This window comes from Macrotis lagotis, chromosome 5 (assembly GCF_037893015.1).
Source record: "Macrotis lagotis isolate mMagLag1 chromosome 5, bilby.v1.9.chrom.fasta, whole genome shotgun sequence".
Taxonomy (NCBI): Eukaryota; Metazoa; Chordata; class Mammalia; order Peramelemorphia; family Peramelidae; genus Macrotis; species Macrotis lagotis.
Window position 1 is genome coordinate 139,712,089 of NC_133662.1, and position 19,414 is coordinate 139,731,502.

General features: G+C 34.0%; 1 protein-coding gene across 1 annotated transcript in view; it reads left to right on the forward strand.

Annotated features, from left to right (window-relative positions):
* Positions 1–2,055: 2,055 nt before the first annotated feature.
* Positions 2,056–19,414, forward strand: part of AKAP7 (A-kinase anchoring protein 7) — a 296,088-nt gene continuing 278,729 nt past the window's right edge. The window contains exons 1-2 of the mRNA XM_074190040.1: positions 2,056–2,232; positions 3,042–3,251. Of these exons, the coding sequence (XP_074046141.1) occupies positions 2,056–2,232; positions 3,042–3,251 (387 nt within the window). The remainder of the gene's footprint in view (positions 2,233–3,041; positions 3,252–19,414) is intronic.

Consider the following 19,414-nt stretch of genomic DNA (forward strand, 5'->3'; position numbering starts at 1 on the left):
ATATGCTTTTGTTAGATTTATATTGTACCTATCAAGGGAGGGGTGGAGAGAGAGAGAGAGAGAGAGAGAAAGAGAGAGAGAGAGAGAGAGAGAAAGTGTGTGAGAGAGTCTATGGCTGTCTATGCCCTACAATATATCCATAGTAGTTATTCAATAAATCATTTTTTCATCTATTGTCTGATTGATCTCCAATCTGATATCGAACTAAAATATTCTAGTCACATATTAATCTGTGACCAAGTGCTATTGACCTTTAAAGTTGCAATCAATGATGCTGAACTGAACACAACTTAGAGAAATAAAAACACACAAATGGTAAGCAGCAGAACTATCATTTGAGTTCAGGTGTTCTGTTTATCCCACTCTACCCCATTACCCCAACTTTGTAATTGTATAGATGTAGCAACTGCGTTTTAAAGAAGTAAAGTCACTTGCCGAAAGCCAATCAGCTAGATCTGTGGCAGAGTTGAGACTTGACTCGGGTCTCCTGACTCCTGATACTGGAATAGAAAAATTCTGCTGCTATGTTTTTTCCACTCCAGCATAATATGCCTAACCTCCATTGTGGTCACCCTCACCATTGGGTCTCTATGTGGGACAGTAGGGCAGCTAGGAGGCACAGTGCAACTGGCCTTGGAATCAGGAGGACAGGAGTTTGAATCCAACTTCTGACACTTACTAGCTGTGGGACCTTGGGCAAGTCACTTAGCCCTGATTGCTTTGCATCCAGGACCATCTCCAGCCATCCTGATTCATATCTGATCACTGGACCCAGATGACTCTGGAGGAGAAAGTAAGACTGGTAACTTAGCACTTCACCCCCTCATTCAAATCCAGTTCACATGCTTGTCATGGCATCACCTCCCTGATGTCATGGTCTTCTTCGAAAATGAAGGACAAACATTATGTGGGACATTATAAAAACAATGCACCAATGTATCAGATGTATCAAGAAATATCAAGAGACAGGTTACCCTTTAGAAAGCCAAGAGAAAATTGTTAGCATTGATACGATCTTAAACTCTAAAAGCTAATGGCATTTGTTAGAGTGCATTGTATTATTAGTATGAATAAATAATTTACAAATATAGCTTTGTTTTGTTTTATTATTACCAGTCTTTCTCTTCAAGCCTTATTTAGCATAAAATACCAAGGCAGAATCAACGGCCAACTTCATTTTAAACATGACTTGCTGCCAGGGAGCAGAGATTTCTAAAGTCTGGATGACAGCAAGGTTCGACTAGCCCAACTGATATGTATATGGGAATCTGATTGCACATTATATGCGCAATGGGTGTGGGTAAGTGGAAGGAGAAAATAAATTGGTCAGTTGCCTGCACCTCTGGAAGCTGTCTTTAAAAAAGCAAACAATGACTGGAAAATAATTGTCTTGATGAATATTACATACTGCAAAGGAAAACAACATTGAGAGGCTACAGAAGTTGTCTCCATAGGGGCGGCTAGGTGGTACAGTGGATTAGAGCACTGGCCCTGAAGTCAGGGGTACCTGAGTTCAAATCCAGCCTCAGACACTTAATGATTACCTAGCTGTGTGGCCTTGGGCAAGCCACTTAATTCCATTTGCTTTGCAAAAGCCTTGAAAAAAAGAGAAGTTGTATTCATAGTTAATGTAGTGAGCATTCAGGACTTCAGAGAAGCATGCTTCCTCTCTATCTGAAAGAGATAATGGAAGTAAGGTGCAGAAAAAAAAGCATATTTTTACTCCCAGGCCAATGTGTTTATTTGTTTTGCTTGCATGTATTTATTCCATTTCAGGGTTGGGGGATGTCATTGAGGTCACAGTGATATATAAAAAAAAGAACAAAACCAAAAATAAATCTTTTTGAACTAAAGAAAGAAATTCTGCTTTAGTGACCAAGTCTTATGACAACTTGCCTGCCTTGTTGACCTAACTGGAACCTAAACTTCAAATGTATGAAATGGTGTGATGAAGGAGGAAAAATGCCGCAAAACTGAAATGAAAGATGACAGTGTGGGGCAGTGTTCAGAGCACCATCTCTGGAGTCTGAGGATCAGTGGTCAGATTCTTCTTCGATGGTTATAACCTGTCTGGGCATGGACAAATCATCTCCTCCAAAGGAATCAGTTTTTGGGTTGAATGAAAAGTCTCTGGGACCTCTTTCAGTTCTAGATCTAAGGCGCTATGTCCTTGTGAAGGGGATAGTTGCAGGATTTGGTAAAATGAAAATGGCAGGAGTAATCATAGATGTAGTAAATCTATAAGGAAAAAAAAATAGAGCTTCCAGAGAAATGAAGAGAGAAAGCCACCAAAAAGGCCACATGGACTTCTTGGCATGGCCATATGTAAGGATAATCATTACAGTCAATGAGGAATAGAAATAAAAACCATCAGTCTAGGAATCTTATGAACTAGATTCTAATCCCAGCCCTCAGTTTCTTCATATACATGATTGGGGTTGGACTTTCCTTTGCACTCAATTCTTTGTGACCCCATTGGGAGTTTTCTTGGGAAAAATATTGAAGTAGTCTCCCAACTCCTTCAGCTCTTTTTACAAAGGAAGAAACTGAGGCAAACAAGGTTAAGTAACTTCTCTAGGGTCACATACTATCTGAGGCTGGATTTGAACTCAGATCACCCTGACTCCATGTCTGGCACTATATACCCTTGCTACTCTTTCATGTACTTGGTGGGACAATAAATAGTGGCATTGCTTACTTCACTAGATTGTTATGAAATTATCTTGAGAAATGTAATCTGCTCTTTTAATGGAGCTGTTACTTTTATATGTAATTGGCATTTTTAAGAAAAATCAAGAATTTAGCAATATGTCTATTGCAAATGTAAATATTTTGACAATGTGGGAAAATGTTTATCTTTTCCCTGGAAGTTATGTGTTTTTCCTGGAATCCCTTGCTTCTCGCCATGTGGATTTCCCATGAGGTTCTTTTTTTCCTTCCATTCCTTCATAAGCTGGTGAGCCAAGGAAAATAATAAAAGTCTGTCCTTCAGGCCCTGGTTCCATGTAGAATTTTTTTCTAATGAGTTTCCCCTGTCTCAGCCACAGTTGGAGCCTCTTCAGCAGAACAGTTATTGCTCTTTACTTCTCTTGTATCAGAATCAGACCAAAGTGGAAGAAATGGTTGATGAGATGAAAGTAGTGACAGGAACCTTTGGAACCTCTCTCTTTGGAGAGAGTAATTATGTCATCTGGGAGTCCATGACATTAAAGAAAGGTAAGGCTGGCTGCTGTAGCAAGGTGTGGTCCTGGGTAAGTCATTTAAGGCCCCTGAGCCTCAGTTTTCTCAATTGTTAGATATCCCTTCCAACCTCCTGAATCTCTTCTTAAAGTATTCATAATAAGTTGGCATGAGACAAATGTCTGTAATACTTATCTCTGTGTATGTGAGTATAAATGTGCACAAAAGGCATACCTGCATATGATATATAATACAATTGAGCTGAATATGTGTATGTATGTAGACACAGATAAACATACTGTGTAAACACATGTGATATGTGTATGGCACACTACATACATGTGTGGGTTTGAGTCTATATATGGTATATGGTTGTGTTGTGTGTGTATGTTTATATGTAGGAGTATATACAGAGAGAGACAATGAGAGAGAGACAGAAAAAGTACAGTATTCAACACCTTGATTTGACTCTAGGCAAGGCACTCAACTTCTACCTGCCTCAGTTTTCTCAATTATAAAATAGCATAATGAGAGCAATTCATGGGGTTGTTACAATCAAATGAAATATTAACAAAGTAACTTAACATACTGTCTGGTCCTTGGTCAGCACTTAATGAACACTTTTTCCTTTCCCTTGTCTTTCCTATAAGATTTTGCTCTGTTTCTTAATTCTGAGAAAAATTTTCATACATATTTTGCACCATCTTCGCCTGAAAGTCACTGAAGTATATACACAAATATGTATATAAATATGTACATATATATAAATACATAAACATGTATGTATATATATGTGTGTATGCACATTTATAAAAAAGCATCTTATTGAGTTGTTCATAGAATTTTTCTGCCTCCTGTTCCTCTAAAAGAGATGTGGATAGGTAATATAAAATTTTCTTCTTGGTGGGTTTTTTCCCTCAAAAGTTTAGCACAATGCAAAGTGAGATGACCAAGTGTCCCACAAAGTGTTAATCTTGCAATCATAATAAAATCAACTTTCCCAAGACTTGTATTTCCTTAACCAAGTTGAACTTGTGAGTGATCATCCTTCAGTTTAGCTTCAACTCGTCATCCTATTTCCACTAGAAGGAGAATGGCAATATTGATGGGTTTTAGTCATGTCAAGTCATTGGATTACCTTGAGAAGTAATCTTCAAACATAAGGTAGATGATTGATCACTTATCAAAGTTATAAGAGAATTTTTGTTAAGAAATGAGTTAGATTAGAAGTACCTTCTAAATGGGAATTTTGGCACTTCTACATTCATTGGTCATTCACAAAGGATCTCACAGTTTATAATATTAGTAATTAACCTAATATATATAATCTTAAAACTCTTATTTTATGTACTCTCTGATCCCTTTTCAGTACTATACTACTACTAAAGCAAAAAAAAGGATGTACATACCTTTTCCTTCTTAGTTTCCTCTTCTCTTTTCAGGAGAGTCAAATAATATTTTTATGAATCAAAATAAATTAAAAAGAATGAAAAATCAACAAAACTGATCACCATATTTGTGGGCCTCTAAACTCTACAAAGGGTGAGAAGTATCTTCTGCTTCTCTCTCCTTTGGAGCTCTACTCAATCTTTGTAATTTTGCAAAATTCTTTTTTTCTTAAGCTTTCTATTAAATTATTGTAATTAAGATTTTTTTGGTTGTCCTCACTTCATATCAGTTCATATAGATCATTTCATTCTTCTCTATTCATCACATAAATCATTTCTTATAGACCAAACAAGAAAGAGGACATAATAAATTGCAAAATAAATAATTTTGACTATATTAAATTAAAAAGGTTTTGCACTAATAAAATCAATGCTGCCAAAACTGGAAGGAAAACAGAAAACTGGAAAACAATCTTCACAGCTAAGAATTCTGATTAAGGTCTCATTTCTAAAATATAGAGAGAATTGCATCAAATTGTAAGATTACAAAGTCATTCCCCAATTAATAAATGGTCAAAGGATATGAATAGATAATTTTCAAATGAAGAAATTAAAGTTATATATAATCATATAAAAATGCTCCAAATTATTATAATTAGAGAAATGTAAATTAAAACAACTATGAGGTATCACCTCACACCTATCAGATTGACTAAGACGACAGAAAGGAAAATGATCAATGTTGGAGAGGTTGTGGGAGGATTGGGACACCATTGTATTGCTGGTGGAGTTGTGAATTGATCCAGCCATTCTGGAGAGCAATATGGTAATATGCCCAAAGAGCAATAAAACTGTTCATTCCCTTTGACCCAGCAATTCCAATTTGAGGTCTATATCCAGAAGAAATCATAAAAAATGGAAAATGTCCTACATATTCCAAAATATCCATAGCAGTTCTTTTTGTAGTGCTAAAGAAAAGGAAATTGAGGGGATGTCTATCAATTGGAGAATGGTTGAACAAGTTGTGGTATGTGAATATTATGAAATACTATCATTCTATATGAAACAATAAATGGTCGAACTCTAGAGAAATGGAATGTAACAGAATCTGATGCTGAGCAAAGGGAACAGAATGAAGTGAACAACGTACAAATTATCAAAAACATTGTGATATGATCAACCCTGCTAGAAGCGGCTCCTCTTATCAGTTCAGAGAGCTAGGACAACTATATTAGACAAGTTATGGACAATGCTATCCCCATCCAGAGGAATGAAAACAAAACAAAACAAAGGAAAAAAGTCTTCAGAATCTGATGAACACTACATTCACTTTTTTTTTAAAAAATATTTCTTATGTATTTCTTTCCCTTAATCCTAATTCCTCATACTGAAAATGTCTATTCTGTAAACATGTTTAACAAAAAAGGTGTATGTACAATGCTAACCTGACTGTTTACCGCTGAAGGGAGCTGGGGTGGGGTGTAGGAAGAGAGGGTGGAAGGAAATTTTGCAACTTAAAAATATACATGTGCATATGGATGAATATTGAAAAACTTTCATAACATGTATTTGGAAAAATAAAATATCAATCAAAAATATAGCATAGTAATATTCCATTGCAATTCACATGCCATAATTTATCTGGTCATTCTCCAATCAAGGACATCTAAAACTTTTACATACTTATCTAAATTGCTTTTTGGAAAGCAATCAATATGATACTGGTGCTGTATTTAAAGTCTGTGTGGGACTGTGAGATTTGCCAGAGCTTATGCTCCTTTATCAGTCTCAGAAAAACCAAGATCACAAACAAAATATGTGCCCGATATTTGAGCAATGACTGAACAAATGGTAGTATGTGAATATAATGGGATATTATTCTACCATAAAAAATAACTCTGTAACAGCTAGAAGGATCCATGATTTGAGTTCAAATCCAGCCTCAGATACTTACAAGCTGGGTGACCCTGGGCAAATCACTTAACCCCAATTTCCAAAAAAAGAAAAATGAAAAGAAATGACAAATATGATAAATTCAGAGAAGGATATGAAGATCTGTATGAATTGATACAGAATAGAGAATTAGCAGCATCAAAACAATTTACACGATGATAACAATAATATTATGAAGGAAAACAAGTATGAAAGACCTCAGAACCTCTGATCAAAGAAATCAGCAAGAGTGACTCCAAAAGTCAGAGGTTAAGACATGCTTCCTACCTCTTGAGAGAGAACTAATTCCAGAATGAAATAACCACTCTCAGACATGGTCAATCTGTTTATTTGTTTTGCTGGATTACACATATTCGCCACAAAAAGAGGATTTCTCTGTGATGGAAAATAGGGGAGACTGTAAAAGAGGTTAAAGGTTAGTGGATATTGTTAGAGATATATAAACAAAAACCCCTAATAAAACATTTTAAGCTTGTGGGAAAAGTACAAAAAGGAACAATTAGAACAATTATATTACTAAATTTTTAACATTATTCATATATGTATAACTTATCAGATATATCTACACAAAAACATACCATCAGTAACAAGAATTCAGTCTTGTTCTTTTTGTATATTGAAATGTTTGTGTTCCTTCATACTTCCTAAATTGAACAAACTGCAGTTCTAGAGGGAGTTTTCACCTACCAATGAAATCACAAGTACAGTTCCTATCTCTGTGCTATAGATATGACTTTTTCATTAAAATATTTACTTTCCCAATTGTTTAAAGATAAACTCCTGCAAAGACCCAAACACATGTGTTCTTATACACACACACATAAACATATTCAAATCTTTATCATTTCAAATATTTTAGTTTCAAAATAGCAAAATAAGTAAGCATATCATCTGTACTTAATGTGGAGTTCATTAGAACTGGCTTATGTAATATTTAGGTCGTTCATTCTGTGTTTACAGACTGTTTATAACTATTATCTAAATGAATACCAGATTTGGAAGACAGACGTATACTTTTTTCAAAAGAAAAGCAAATGTGTTAAAAGTTCAGCAATTTTTTTTTCTTTCAAAAATATGTACACTCGGGGAGGCTAGGTGGTGCAGTGGATAGAGCACCAACCCTGGAGTCAGAAGTACCAGAGTTCAAATCTGACCTCAGACACTTAACAATTACCTAGCTGTGTGGCCTTGGGCAAGCCACTTCACTCCATTTATTTGTACACTCTCAAGCCTCCTGTATAATATTCTATATTTCATGATTGCAGTAACAGAGAGCACTCTAATTCAGGGAAGGTATAATCTATCACTTTACTTTGTACATTCAATTTAAAAAAAAGTTTGCTGGATGAAATGTCTAGGTATTATATGACTTCCAATCACTTAACCAACTTTGAAATATATAAGTATATATAAACCAGTCTTGCCCTCTATGACCAATCCTCAGAAAGAACATCAGATTCTAGCATATTTCCCATTCTGTATCACAGATTATATTAATAGTAATAATAGCTCATTTATATAGCGCTTAAAAGTTTACATATGATCAGGGCTTGATTTTTAAGTATACCTTAACATTAAGATAGTATCACTGAAAAAAGTAATTTATACGTAGTATGCATACATATAAGAATACTCAACCCCAGCAAAAGGAAGGAAAGCTTTCCTCCATCTTTTGTCATAGGACCTTCCTTATTCTTCAAGAGAAGCAAAGGGCACATAATTGATGGAGAAAAGTAAAGAATCCCCCCCCCCATATTTAGTTCAATGGAGATTTTTTCAATAAAGATAATTTCATAAGATAGGATGAGAAGTTAATCCTAAAAATATAGTAAAATCAACACTAAAACATTTCAGAATAAAATATTTAATGGTTTGAACAATAGCAATATCCCTTAAGAAGCAGAACTTTCCACCATGCTAATTTCACAATCTCACCTCCTCCTATGGTCTACTACTTCATCACACTAAAAACTCATTTACTAGAATGAGTGTAATACCTCACATTTATATGCATCCAAAAGTTTGTGAAATGCTATGCACAATGTTCCTATGAGATATGTAGTGCAAGTATTATTAGTATTCCCATTTATTGATGAAGAAATTGAGTATCTGAGAAGTTAAAAAATGTTCATGATTACAAAGCTAATAAGTAGAAGGCGTATTAGAAGTCACATCTTCTAAAATTATATTATAAAGCAGCAGTCATCAAAACTGTCTGGTATTGGCTAAGAAACAGAGTGGTGGACGACTGGAATAGACTAGATGCAATAGCAGGAAACGATTATAGGAATCTACTGTTTGATAAACCCAAAGAGTCCAGCTATTGGTATAAAAACTCTCTCTTTGATAAAAACTGCTGGGAAAATTGGAACTTAGTGTGGAAGAAACAAATTAGACCAACACCTCACACCCTATACCAAGATAAGATCCAAATGGATACAGGATGTAGACATAAAAAAAATACTATAAGCAAATTATAAGATCAAGGACTAGTTTACATGTCAGATCTATGGAAAAGGAAGCAGTTTATGACTAAGGAAGAGATGGAGAACATCACTAAAAACAAACTAGATGATTTCACTTACATTAAATTAAAAAGCTTTTGCACAGATAAAATCACCATAACCAAGATCAAAAGAAATGTAGTAAACTGGGAAACAATTTTTTATAACTACTGTTTCTGACGAAGGACTCATTTCTAAAATATATAGAGAACTGTCATATTTTCTTAAAAAGTCATCCCCAATTGAAAAATTGTCAAAGGATATGCAAAGGCAATTTATAGATGAGAAGATCAAAGCAATCCATAGTCATATGAAAAATTGCTCTAAATCATTACTTATTAGAGAAATGCAAATTAAAGTTTCTCTGAGGTATCACCTCACACCTCTCAGACTGGCCAATATGACCAGAAAGGATAATGATCATTGTTGGAAGGGTTGTAGGAAATCTGGGACACTATTACACTGTTGGTGGAGCTGTGAACTCATCCAAACTTTCTGGAGAGCAATTTGGAACTACGCCCAAAGGGCAACCCTTTGTGCGTACCCTTTGATCCAGCAATACCACTACTGGGTCTATACCCTGAAGAGATAATGAAAAAGGGTAAAAACATCACTTGTACAAAAATATTCAAAGCAGTCCTGTTTAATGTCCTTCATTTGGGGAATGGCTTAGTAAACTGTGGTATATGTATGTCATGGAACACTATTGTTCTATTAGAAACCAGGAGGGATGGGAATTCAGGAAAGTTTGGAGGGATTTGCATGAACTGATGCTGAGCGAGATGAGCAGAAGCAGAAGAACACTGTACACCCTAACAGCAACATGGGGGTGATGATCAGCCTTGAAGGACTTGCTCATTCCATCAGGGCAACAATCGGAAACAATTTGGGGCTGTCTGCAAAGGAGAGTGCCATCTGTATCCAGAGAAAAAACTGTGGAGTTTGAACAAAGACCAAGGACTATTAACTTTAAGTTAGAAAAAAAAATTGATATCTTATTGTCTGATCTTGCTATCTCTTATACTTTATGTTTCTTCCTTAAGGATATGATTTCTCTGTCATCACATTCAATTTGGATCAATGTATACCATAGAAACAATGTAAATACTGTGGGGGGTGGGTGGAGGGAAGTAAGATTAGGGGAAAAACTGTAAAACTCAAAATAAAATCTTTAAAAGAAAGTCATTTCCTGACTCCAGGTTCTCAATATTATACATCCACTCCACTGCCTCTCATTATATATAACATGCTGTTTTTAGTTTATGAGTCTGTTGTTCTTTCGTTGTTTCAGTCATGTCCAGCTCTTTGTGACCCACTTTTTTAGAATTTTCTTGGCAAAAATATTGGACTGGTTTGTGATTTTCTTCTCCAATTCATTTTACAGATAAGGAAGCTGAGGCCAACAGGGTTAAGTGACTTACCCAGTGTCACACAACTAGTAAGGATCTAAGGCCAGATTGAGTTCAGAAAATGAGTCTTCCTAACTTCAACCCTGGTTAACCACATGCCTCTGAATGACCTCTTTTTTTTAGTCTTTAGTTTACTACAAATATTCTTTTAAAAAGCCAGAAAGGTTTTGTTTTTTATTCCACATCAGGAAGTAGAAATGATGATGGTTAGTGCAGAGAAAACTGAATACACAAATAAAGAGCCCTTAGGCAGATAAACAATAGGAGAACCACAGACATAGCACACAAAATGCCCGTTTACAAAATTCTTCCCTTATTAAGTTCTTTCTTTTTATTGTCTCAGAACTCACATATTGCCCAGCCTTAAATAAATAAAACAAATCTCCCTTTCACCATTTCTTTTCTCTGGTTCCCCTTTTATCTTCTCCCTTTCTCTCATCTATGGATTCTCACTTAGAATATTCCCATTACCTCCCATTTATAATTCACTTTTCAATGTTTTCCTCTTCCCACTGTGAAGGATCTATTGTATTTAACTGAATTTCAAAAATTAACTAAAAGACTTATCTCTTATTTTTCTGACCTACAAATCCAGTCTTTTTCCTCTCTCAGAAGACTATCCTTAACCTTGACTTTGCATCATATCCCATTAGATTGTTTAATTCTGTTTGTCAACAATAGACTTGTATTTAACAGTTAAGAGACTGACCTTTGCACCTTCTTCATAGAGAAGTTCTCCTTTGAAGTCCCTAGGAACAGCAGATAAAGTTTACTGGCCAGTATTTAAATATTTAGAAAAAGAGATATGCTTGTAAAACATCATTTTTCCAGTGTCCTCCAATTTTTGTGCTTAAAAATCAACCATTCAACTTTGTTTTCTTCTTAATATAATAGAAAAGTGATAGTCCTATATTTAAGCAACATTTTTATAGTTTCTTAAAATACTTTGATGTAATAACTTTACAACTCCCATCATCAGATTTAACCAGAGGGAACAGACAATTGAAAAGGAAATTTTGTTTAACCAACAGAATACCTTAATACCTATCAAAAAGTTGATGGTAAAATAGCAAAACACCTGTAAGCTATTAAAGCTCTAGTAGAGTTATCCTGCTGTTAGATGTACTAAGAAGGTACTTTCATAAGAAACACTGCTTCCATTGTCTGAACTTTAGCAGGCATGGCCGGGAAAATACATTTCCTATAGGGTTAAAAGTTCTCAGGTTGAACCTGGACCTTTTAAAAATATTCTACTTAAAAATATCAAATCACTTCAAGAGAAAAATGCTTTAATGCACAACTAAAGATATATTTGTAGTATATAAATGTATTCTTAAGACAATACAATGCTTAGCACAGAGGAAGCAATTAATTAATGTTTATTGACTGATAATTAATAACATGAGATACATCAACAACAAAAGAGATTTTAAGAATATGACAATCCTAAAAATCTTTGATCATATGGTTAGAATACAAATCTTTCTATTTTTAGTCAAATGCACCATATTTTGATGGCTATTTCTAAATACGATAAGAAAAATACAGAGTGTACTCACATAATGCTTCAATCCTTCAGAAAGAATATACCACAGAATTTAATATAGGCTTGATTTCAAATGGGCCCTGGTCAGGTGAGAAATAATTTTTAAAATATCATATTTTCTATTCCACCCTGGAGAAAAAGATTACCTTGGGGGAGGTAAAGGGGAAATTATTTGCATTACTCCTTTCCTGCTTAAGCAGTTAAATCCTTACAGAAATTTGTTGTATCTCTAGGGTGTTTGTACTGTATTCTACATGTAGTGAAATAATAAATGAAAATATTTCCATTTTCCCCAAAGCTCTCAAGATGAATAATAGCTAGCATTTATAAAAGCCTAGGATTTGCAAAGACTGGGAGTATTATGGGAAGATGGTGGGATAAGGCAGGAAATTACCTGGCTCTCCTAAATTTCCCCATAAATTACATTTTAGAGCAGCAGCAGAAATAATAAAACGTGGGGGTAAAGCAATTGTCTAGCCTTAGCCAATTTGGGAAGATGTTAGGAAAGACCCAACCTACAGGATGGTGCTCTGGACAAGAGCAAAGTGCAGCAAGCCTGGGGAGCCAGACTGGCACTTTTGCCCTACAAATAGATGGTGATGGGGCTGCAGGGAAACACTGAAGGTAGAGGGCCTCTTCTGGCACTGGATGCAGGTGCAGGCCTATGAGTATGATCTGCTTGAGGTTCTCTAACAGTTTTGGTCATTTGTAGGAGAGTGGAGTCCCCAGTGTTAGTGCATTTCTGAGATCATTGGAAATGAGATAATTTTTAGAGGCAATAGTGGAGGTTGCTGGTCCCAGCTCAGGGAAAGAGAGGAGATATTGAGCTTGCTCAAAAAGCTAGGTTGCATAGTGGATAGAGCACTGACCTGGAGTCAGGAGTACCTGAGTTCAAATCTGGTCTCAGACACTTAATAATTCCTAGCTGTGTGGCCTTGAACAAGCCACTTAACCCCATTGCCTTGCAAAAAACCCTAAATCCCCCCCCCACACACACACACAAAAAGTATAAGCTAAAAGAGCAGTAACCACACCTGGATTTGGATCATAAGACTAGAAGAAGGGCTCCACTCAGAGCTGTGAAGACAACATGAAAAACCTGAAGCCTGGGACATTATCCCTCACATCTCAGAAACAAACCCCACTTCTAACAGAAAGCTTTGTTATTCAGTCTGACTCTCCATGACCCCATTTAGGGCTTTCTTGGCAAGAAAACTGGAGAAGTTATCCATTTTTCTTCTCCAGTTCATTTTACAGGTAAATTAGATTAAATGGCTTGCTCTGGGTCATATAGATAGCAAGTTAAGTGTCTGAATGCAAATTTGAACTATAAAGATAAATCTTCCTGATCCCAGGACTCTGAACTCAGGAAAAGGCAAAGCACTCTAGTATTTTTGCCTAAAAAAATCCAAAACACAAAAACTCCACTCCAAATCGAGTCATATAATAATGATTCAACAACAAGAACAAGAAGTTAATAGCAAAGAAATAGACTGTTTAAAAAAGTGAGTAAATCAAAGAAAATGGAAAATGTTGCCAAGTTCAAAAAGACTTCTTAGAAAAACTTTAAAAGTACTTTGAAAATCAAGAAAGAGAGGTGGAGGAAAACTTGGGGGGGTAGGGGGAGGGAAGCGAGATTAGGGCAAAAATTGTAAAATTCAAAGTAATTAAATAAATATTTTAAAAAGAAAAAAAGAAAGTAAATGGAATGAATTCATACAAAAATGGAAATGGTAGCAGAATGGATCTAAAATGAACCTAATAATATGTTGTTAACAAGAGACTAATTTTAAAATGAGAGCCACACATGGAATAAAAATTAAAGGTTTGGAGTAGAATTTATTCTGCTGTTATTGATGTAAAAAAATAGTGGTAGAAATCATGATCTCAGAAAAAGTTAATGCTAAAATATATTTAATTAAAAGAGATAAGCAGGAAAACTACATTAAAAGAAGCCATAGAGAGTGAAGCAATATTAATACCAAACATATAAGAATCAAATGTTATGCTATAGCATCCAATTTTTTTAAAAGATGTGAATAAATTAAAGGTAGAAATTAATAGCAAAAATATAATAGTGTAGAACTTCAACATTGTCTTCTCAGAACCAGATAAATGTAACCAAAAATAAATTAGAAGTCAAGAAAATGAATAGAATCTTTGATAAGCTATTGAGTGAAAATGGAAAAGAATATACCTTTTTATCAGTAGTACATGGCATCCCACATTAAGGTATAAAAGCCTTATAGTCAAATGTAGAAAAAGCAGAAATAGTAGATTTATTCTTTTCATATCATAATTCAATATAAAATTACATTTCTCAAGAGACAAAATAAACATAGATAAAAATAATGAGTGAGCAAAGTACAAATCATAGAAACAATAATCTTATTAAAGAGAATGTTAACAAAAAGACATTTTATGTCTCTAAATGCTTACTGATTATCATTAAAATAGAGAAATAACATATCAATGAATTAAATATGCAATTAAAAATGGAAAAAGAAGAAATTAAAAATCTCCAATTAAGCATCAAGTTGGAATTCTGAAAATTAAATATATTAGTAAAATTGAACATAATAAAACCATTAATTAATAAATAAAATGAGGGGCTGGTTTTATTAAAAAAAACAATAAAATTGACAAATCATTAGTTAATATAATTTTTTTTAAAGATCAAGGGGCAGCTAAGTGATGCAGTGGATAGAGCACCACTCCTCAATTCAAGAGGATCTGAGCTCAAAACTGACCTCAGACACTAAATAATTGCCTAGCTGTGTAACCTTGGGCAAGTCACTTAAATTCCATTGCCTTAAGTAAATAAAAATTAAAAAGAAAAAAAGAAAAAAAGCATCAGGAACAGATGATTCGATTAGAAGTGAATTCTACCAAATATTTAAAGATCAACTAATTCCAATATTAAGTAAATTATTTGAAATAATAGATAAAGAAGTCCTACTAAACTTCCTTCATGAAAGATTTGGTGCTAATTTCTAAAACAAGAGGGTCAAAAACAGAAAAAAATATAGACCAATTTCACTAATGAATATTGATGCAAAAATCCTGAATAAAATACTAACTAAGAGACTATGGCAACATATCACAAAGATTATACATTGTGACCAAGTGGGATTTATTCCAAGAATACAGTGCTGAATCAATATAGAGAAAAGTATTAACCTAATTGATTATATCAATAATAAAAATTTTAAAGCTATATGACTATATCAATAGATGCAGAAAAAACTGTTGACAAATATGACACTCATTCCTTGAAAGCATATATATATATATGATTTTTTTAATGATAAGAAGAATCTACCTAAAAGCATCATCATTATTTGTAAAGGGTTTAAGCAAGAAGCTTTCTAATAAGAAGAGGAGTGAAACAAAGATGCCCATCATCACTAATGTTATTCATAATTTTACAGGATATGCTAACAGTAGCAATAAGGGAAAAAATTGAAGAAATCAGAATGGAAATAAAGAAATAAAATTATTGTTTTTGTAGATGATATGATAATATACTTGGAAAATCCTAGACATTCAACTAAAATTTGAAACAATGAATAACTTTAGCAAAATAGCAGGATTTAAAATAAACCCACAAAAATCATCCATATTTCTATATATCACCAACAAAGCACTGTAAGAAGAGATAGTAAGAGATATTTTATCCACCAATTATTTTATCCAGGAACTATATGAACATAATTATAAAAATTTTATATGCAAATAAAGATAGATTTAAACAATTGGAGAAATACGAAGTGGGCCAAACCAGTATAAAAAATGACAATTCTACCTAAACTAATCTATTTATTCAATGTTTAACTACAGTTAAACTACAAAAAATTATTTTGCTGAGCCAGAAAAAATCAATTGGGCAATGATTGAATAACTTATGGTATATGATCGTGATGGAACACAACTATGCTGTAAAAAATGAAGAGCAGGTTGATTTTAGAAAAATCATGGAGAAACTTGCATGAAATGATGCAGATTGAAATGAGGAAAACCAAGAAAACATTCCATATGGTAAGAGTACTAATATTCAAAGAGTAATTATTAATGACTAAACTTTTCTGAATTATGTGAAAATTCAAATCAATTATGAAGAACCTATGAATAAAGATGCTATCCTCCTTCAGAGAAAGAACTACAGAATGGAATTACATAGAAATATGGGTTTCCTGGCTATGTCTATGTTACCTATGTCTGTCTATGTCTGTCTATGTCTATGCTTATACCTTTGCCTATACCTATGCCTATGACTGTGTCTATACCCATGTCTAAGTATGTATATATCACAGATGTTGTTCTTATCTATGATGGAGTTGAGAGGGAGAGAGACAGAGTAACAAATTTTTTAAGATCTAAAAAAAAAAAAGATTTGCAAAGGCTTTGTATAGATTATCTTATTTGTGCCTCACAACAATCTTGTGTGATGGGTGCTACAGGTATTACTGCCCTTAATTATGTGGAAACTGAACTTAGATAAGCTAAGGAACTTGCTAGGAATTATATAGCCCAAAGTTGTCAGAGGTGGGCTCTGAACCTAGATCTTCCTGAACTTCCCAGGCCCATCGTTCTATTCATTACTCTTTGTTAATTTGTTATACATTTCTAATTCTCTCTACTACCTCCCCAGATATTTTTAAAGAAAAAATCAGTTTCTGAATCCCTTATAACCAAGTGATGTACAGTAGAATAATATGCATTGAAATATTGTATAAATGGAATAATTATACCAATATTTCATTTCAGACCAGTGAGATGGGAAAAGGAGGGGCAATCTTACTTTACTATCTATGGGATATCATAACATTTCCTTGACCCCACTCAATGTCCCCAAATTTTCTTCACTCTGTCTTAAATTCTTCACTTCACATTGTCGTATATACCATTTAGAGATGCATTTTGATTAATAAGTTGCTATTTTTAAAATGTAAATGCATTCAGGAAGACTGACCATCTAGGAAGTGTAATTTATCCTTGGTGTGAATTGGTTTACCAGAATACTTTACTCTTAGGTTTTAACACTATTTGGGAGTCAGTGCCTATGATTGATAACAGGAGGTCACAGCAGAATGTAAATGAAATATCCATTTTTTAGCTGCTCCACAGGAATCATTTGAAATTCTTTAAAAGACAGGTTGCAGTCAAAATGTGAAGATCATTAAATGTCAGATCTCGTGAGGAATTTGTAATTTATCCTATAGACAGCAGGGTTAGATATTTGAATAATATGACAAGAACCTCTGACATGACATGAAAGAATTTAGAGACTTTTATGAGGATAGTATTACCTCTATGAAACTATCAAACATACAGAAATTATAAAGGACAATACAAACAATTATTAGTTAAATGAAATACTGAATTTAGCCATGCAAGATGAATGTTGTCAGGAAGGGAGGTGGGTTTTGATTTGAGTCTGACCTTGAGGTCTTGTGGATCTGGATATAGAAAGGAAGGAAAGGATTTGCTAAACAAAGGAAAAAACATGAATCAAGACAAGGGGGGAATTTCAGTGAATAAGTAAAACTAGAATAGATTATTAAAGATCATGTATGCTAGTGTCAGGAGCTTAGGCTTCATCCAAAAAAGCACTGGAGAGCCTCTTGAGTCTTTGAAAAAGGAAAAATCGTAATGGACAAGAGGTACTAGATATCAGATTATGGTTAGGATTTTCTTAATTTTCCTCTCAAATGGATTTGAACCTGAAAATTTTAACACTTCTTTATGCTTCTTTCAAGTTTCAACTAAAGTTTCATCTCCTGCAGGAACCTTTTTCCTTGTCTTCATTAATCTTAGTACCTTCCCTCTGAGATTATTTCCATTCTATCACATATAAGTATATATACATTTGCATACATATATTTATATATGCAAGTGTGTTTACACATACACATATATCATGATGTTTTTCTGTTGTCTCTCTTATAACTGTGAGCTCCTTGAGGACAGAGATTTTTTTTTTGTTTGTTAGGTGATTATATATAGTAGGTGCTTAATAAAGTGTTGTTGACATAATTTGACTATAAATATAAGTAGGTAAAAGAATTTGAGTTTATATTTTCCAGAAAGATCCTTTTTTTTCAAATGTAATGAAAAACTTCAGAAAACTATATCAGTTAAATATTCCAATACTTCAATAGATGTGTGATCTCATCAATACAGGTTCTTCATTCAATGATTCTAACCATAGTTCAGCCTTGTTTATTCAGTCTTGTCCATGTCCTCCTATAAGTTTCATACAGGGACTTCACTCAACTTGATTCATGTCTTTTTTTGCATTCTTTTGAACAGTATCAATGCAAGAATATCAATGGCATTTATGAGCTCTCCAATATTCATCTCTAATTCTCATTATATGACTGATCCATTGTTTTCACTAATACGTTTCTTTGATGATATACTTTCTATTGGTTCTCTAGAATAATTCCTCATGTGTGTGGTCAGGTCATATTATATAATCTCTCTATTTTTCATTGTATCTTCCATTCTAGTCTTTTAGAGATTGTAATGTTTCATTATTCACAGCCATACCATATATTAAAAAATGGTCCTTTATTTTAGGAAGCTCACAGTTATTAAAAAGGAACTTTGCAATTTAGCAATCTAGTCTTCTCTTCTCTAATTTTGGAACCAGTTCATTGTATATCAACAGTATTTGTTCCCACTTCATCATACCCCCTCCATCCCAGTAATTAAATCTCCAGGTCCATTGTTCAAATACTGATGAGAAAGGGAATTTCAGACTTCTTAAACATGGAGGTGGTACATCTGTGAGAGATGACAAGGTCAAGGATTCTTTGTGTGTGGTTGAAGTAGGGCAGAGGAAATAGCTTAGAAGACGTAAGTAGGTTGAGGAACTGAGAGCAGTTAATTTTTTTGTTTGTTTTTTTTGCAGTTAGAGTTTTTGAGGGAATATCTGTATCTATCTATATCTATATCTATCTATATACACACACATATATAATATATATATATATATATATATGTTACAATTCCCTATTTTAAGAACAAGAGTTACAGAGGTAATAAATATTGCAAGTCAGGTACTTGAGGAGGGAAAGAAAATGTGCTGGAGGTTTGTAGACAAAATCTTGATTGGATGATAAATATGGATTAAGGAAGGTTTACTGAGTGTTGGAGGCAAGGAAAAGACCTGGAAGTGGCAAGAGGGAGCAGGAAGTATCCCAATTCTCTTGCCTTGACAAATGAACAGAGAGGAGTGAGTTAAAATGCAGTCATTACTGAAGAGGATCGTAAAGGAGGCAGTGCCATCAACAGGAAGGTCTTAGAAGATGGAAGGAATGGGAAAAGAAATGATTAAAATTAAAGGTAAGTTTGTTGCCTGTGAAACAGACACTTCAGAAGGTAAAGTGGAAGGAATGGGTAGCATTAGTTTGGCATTTTGGAGTGGGA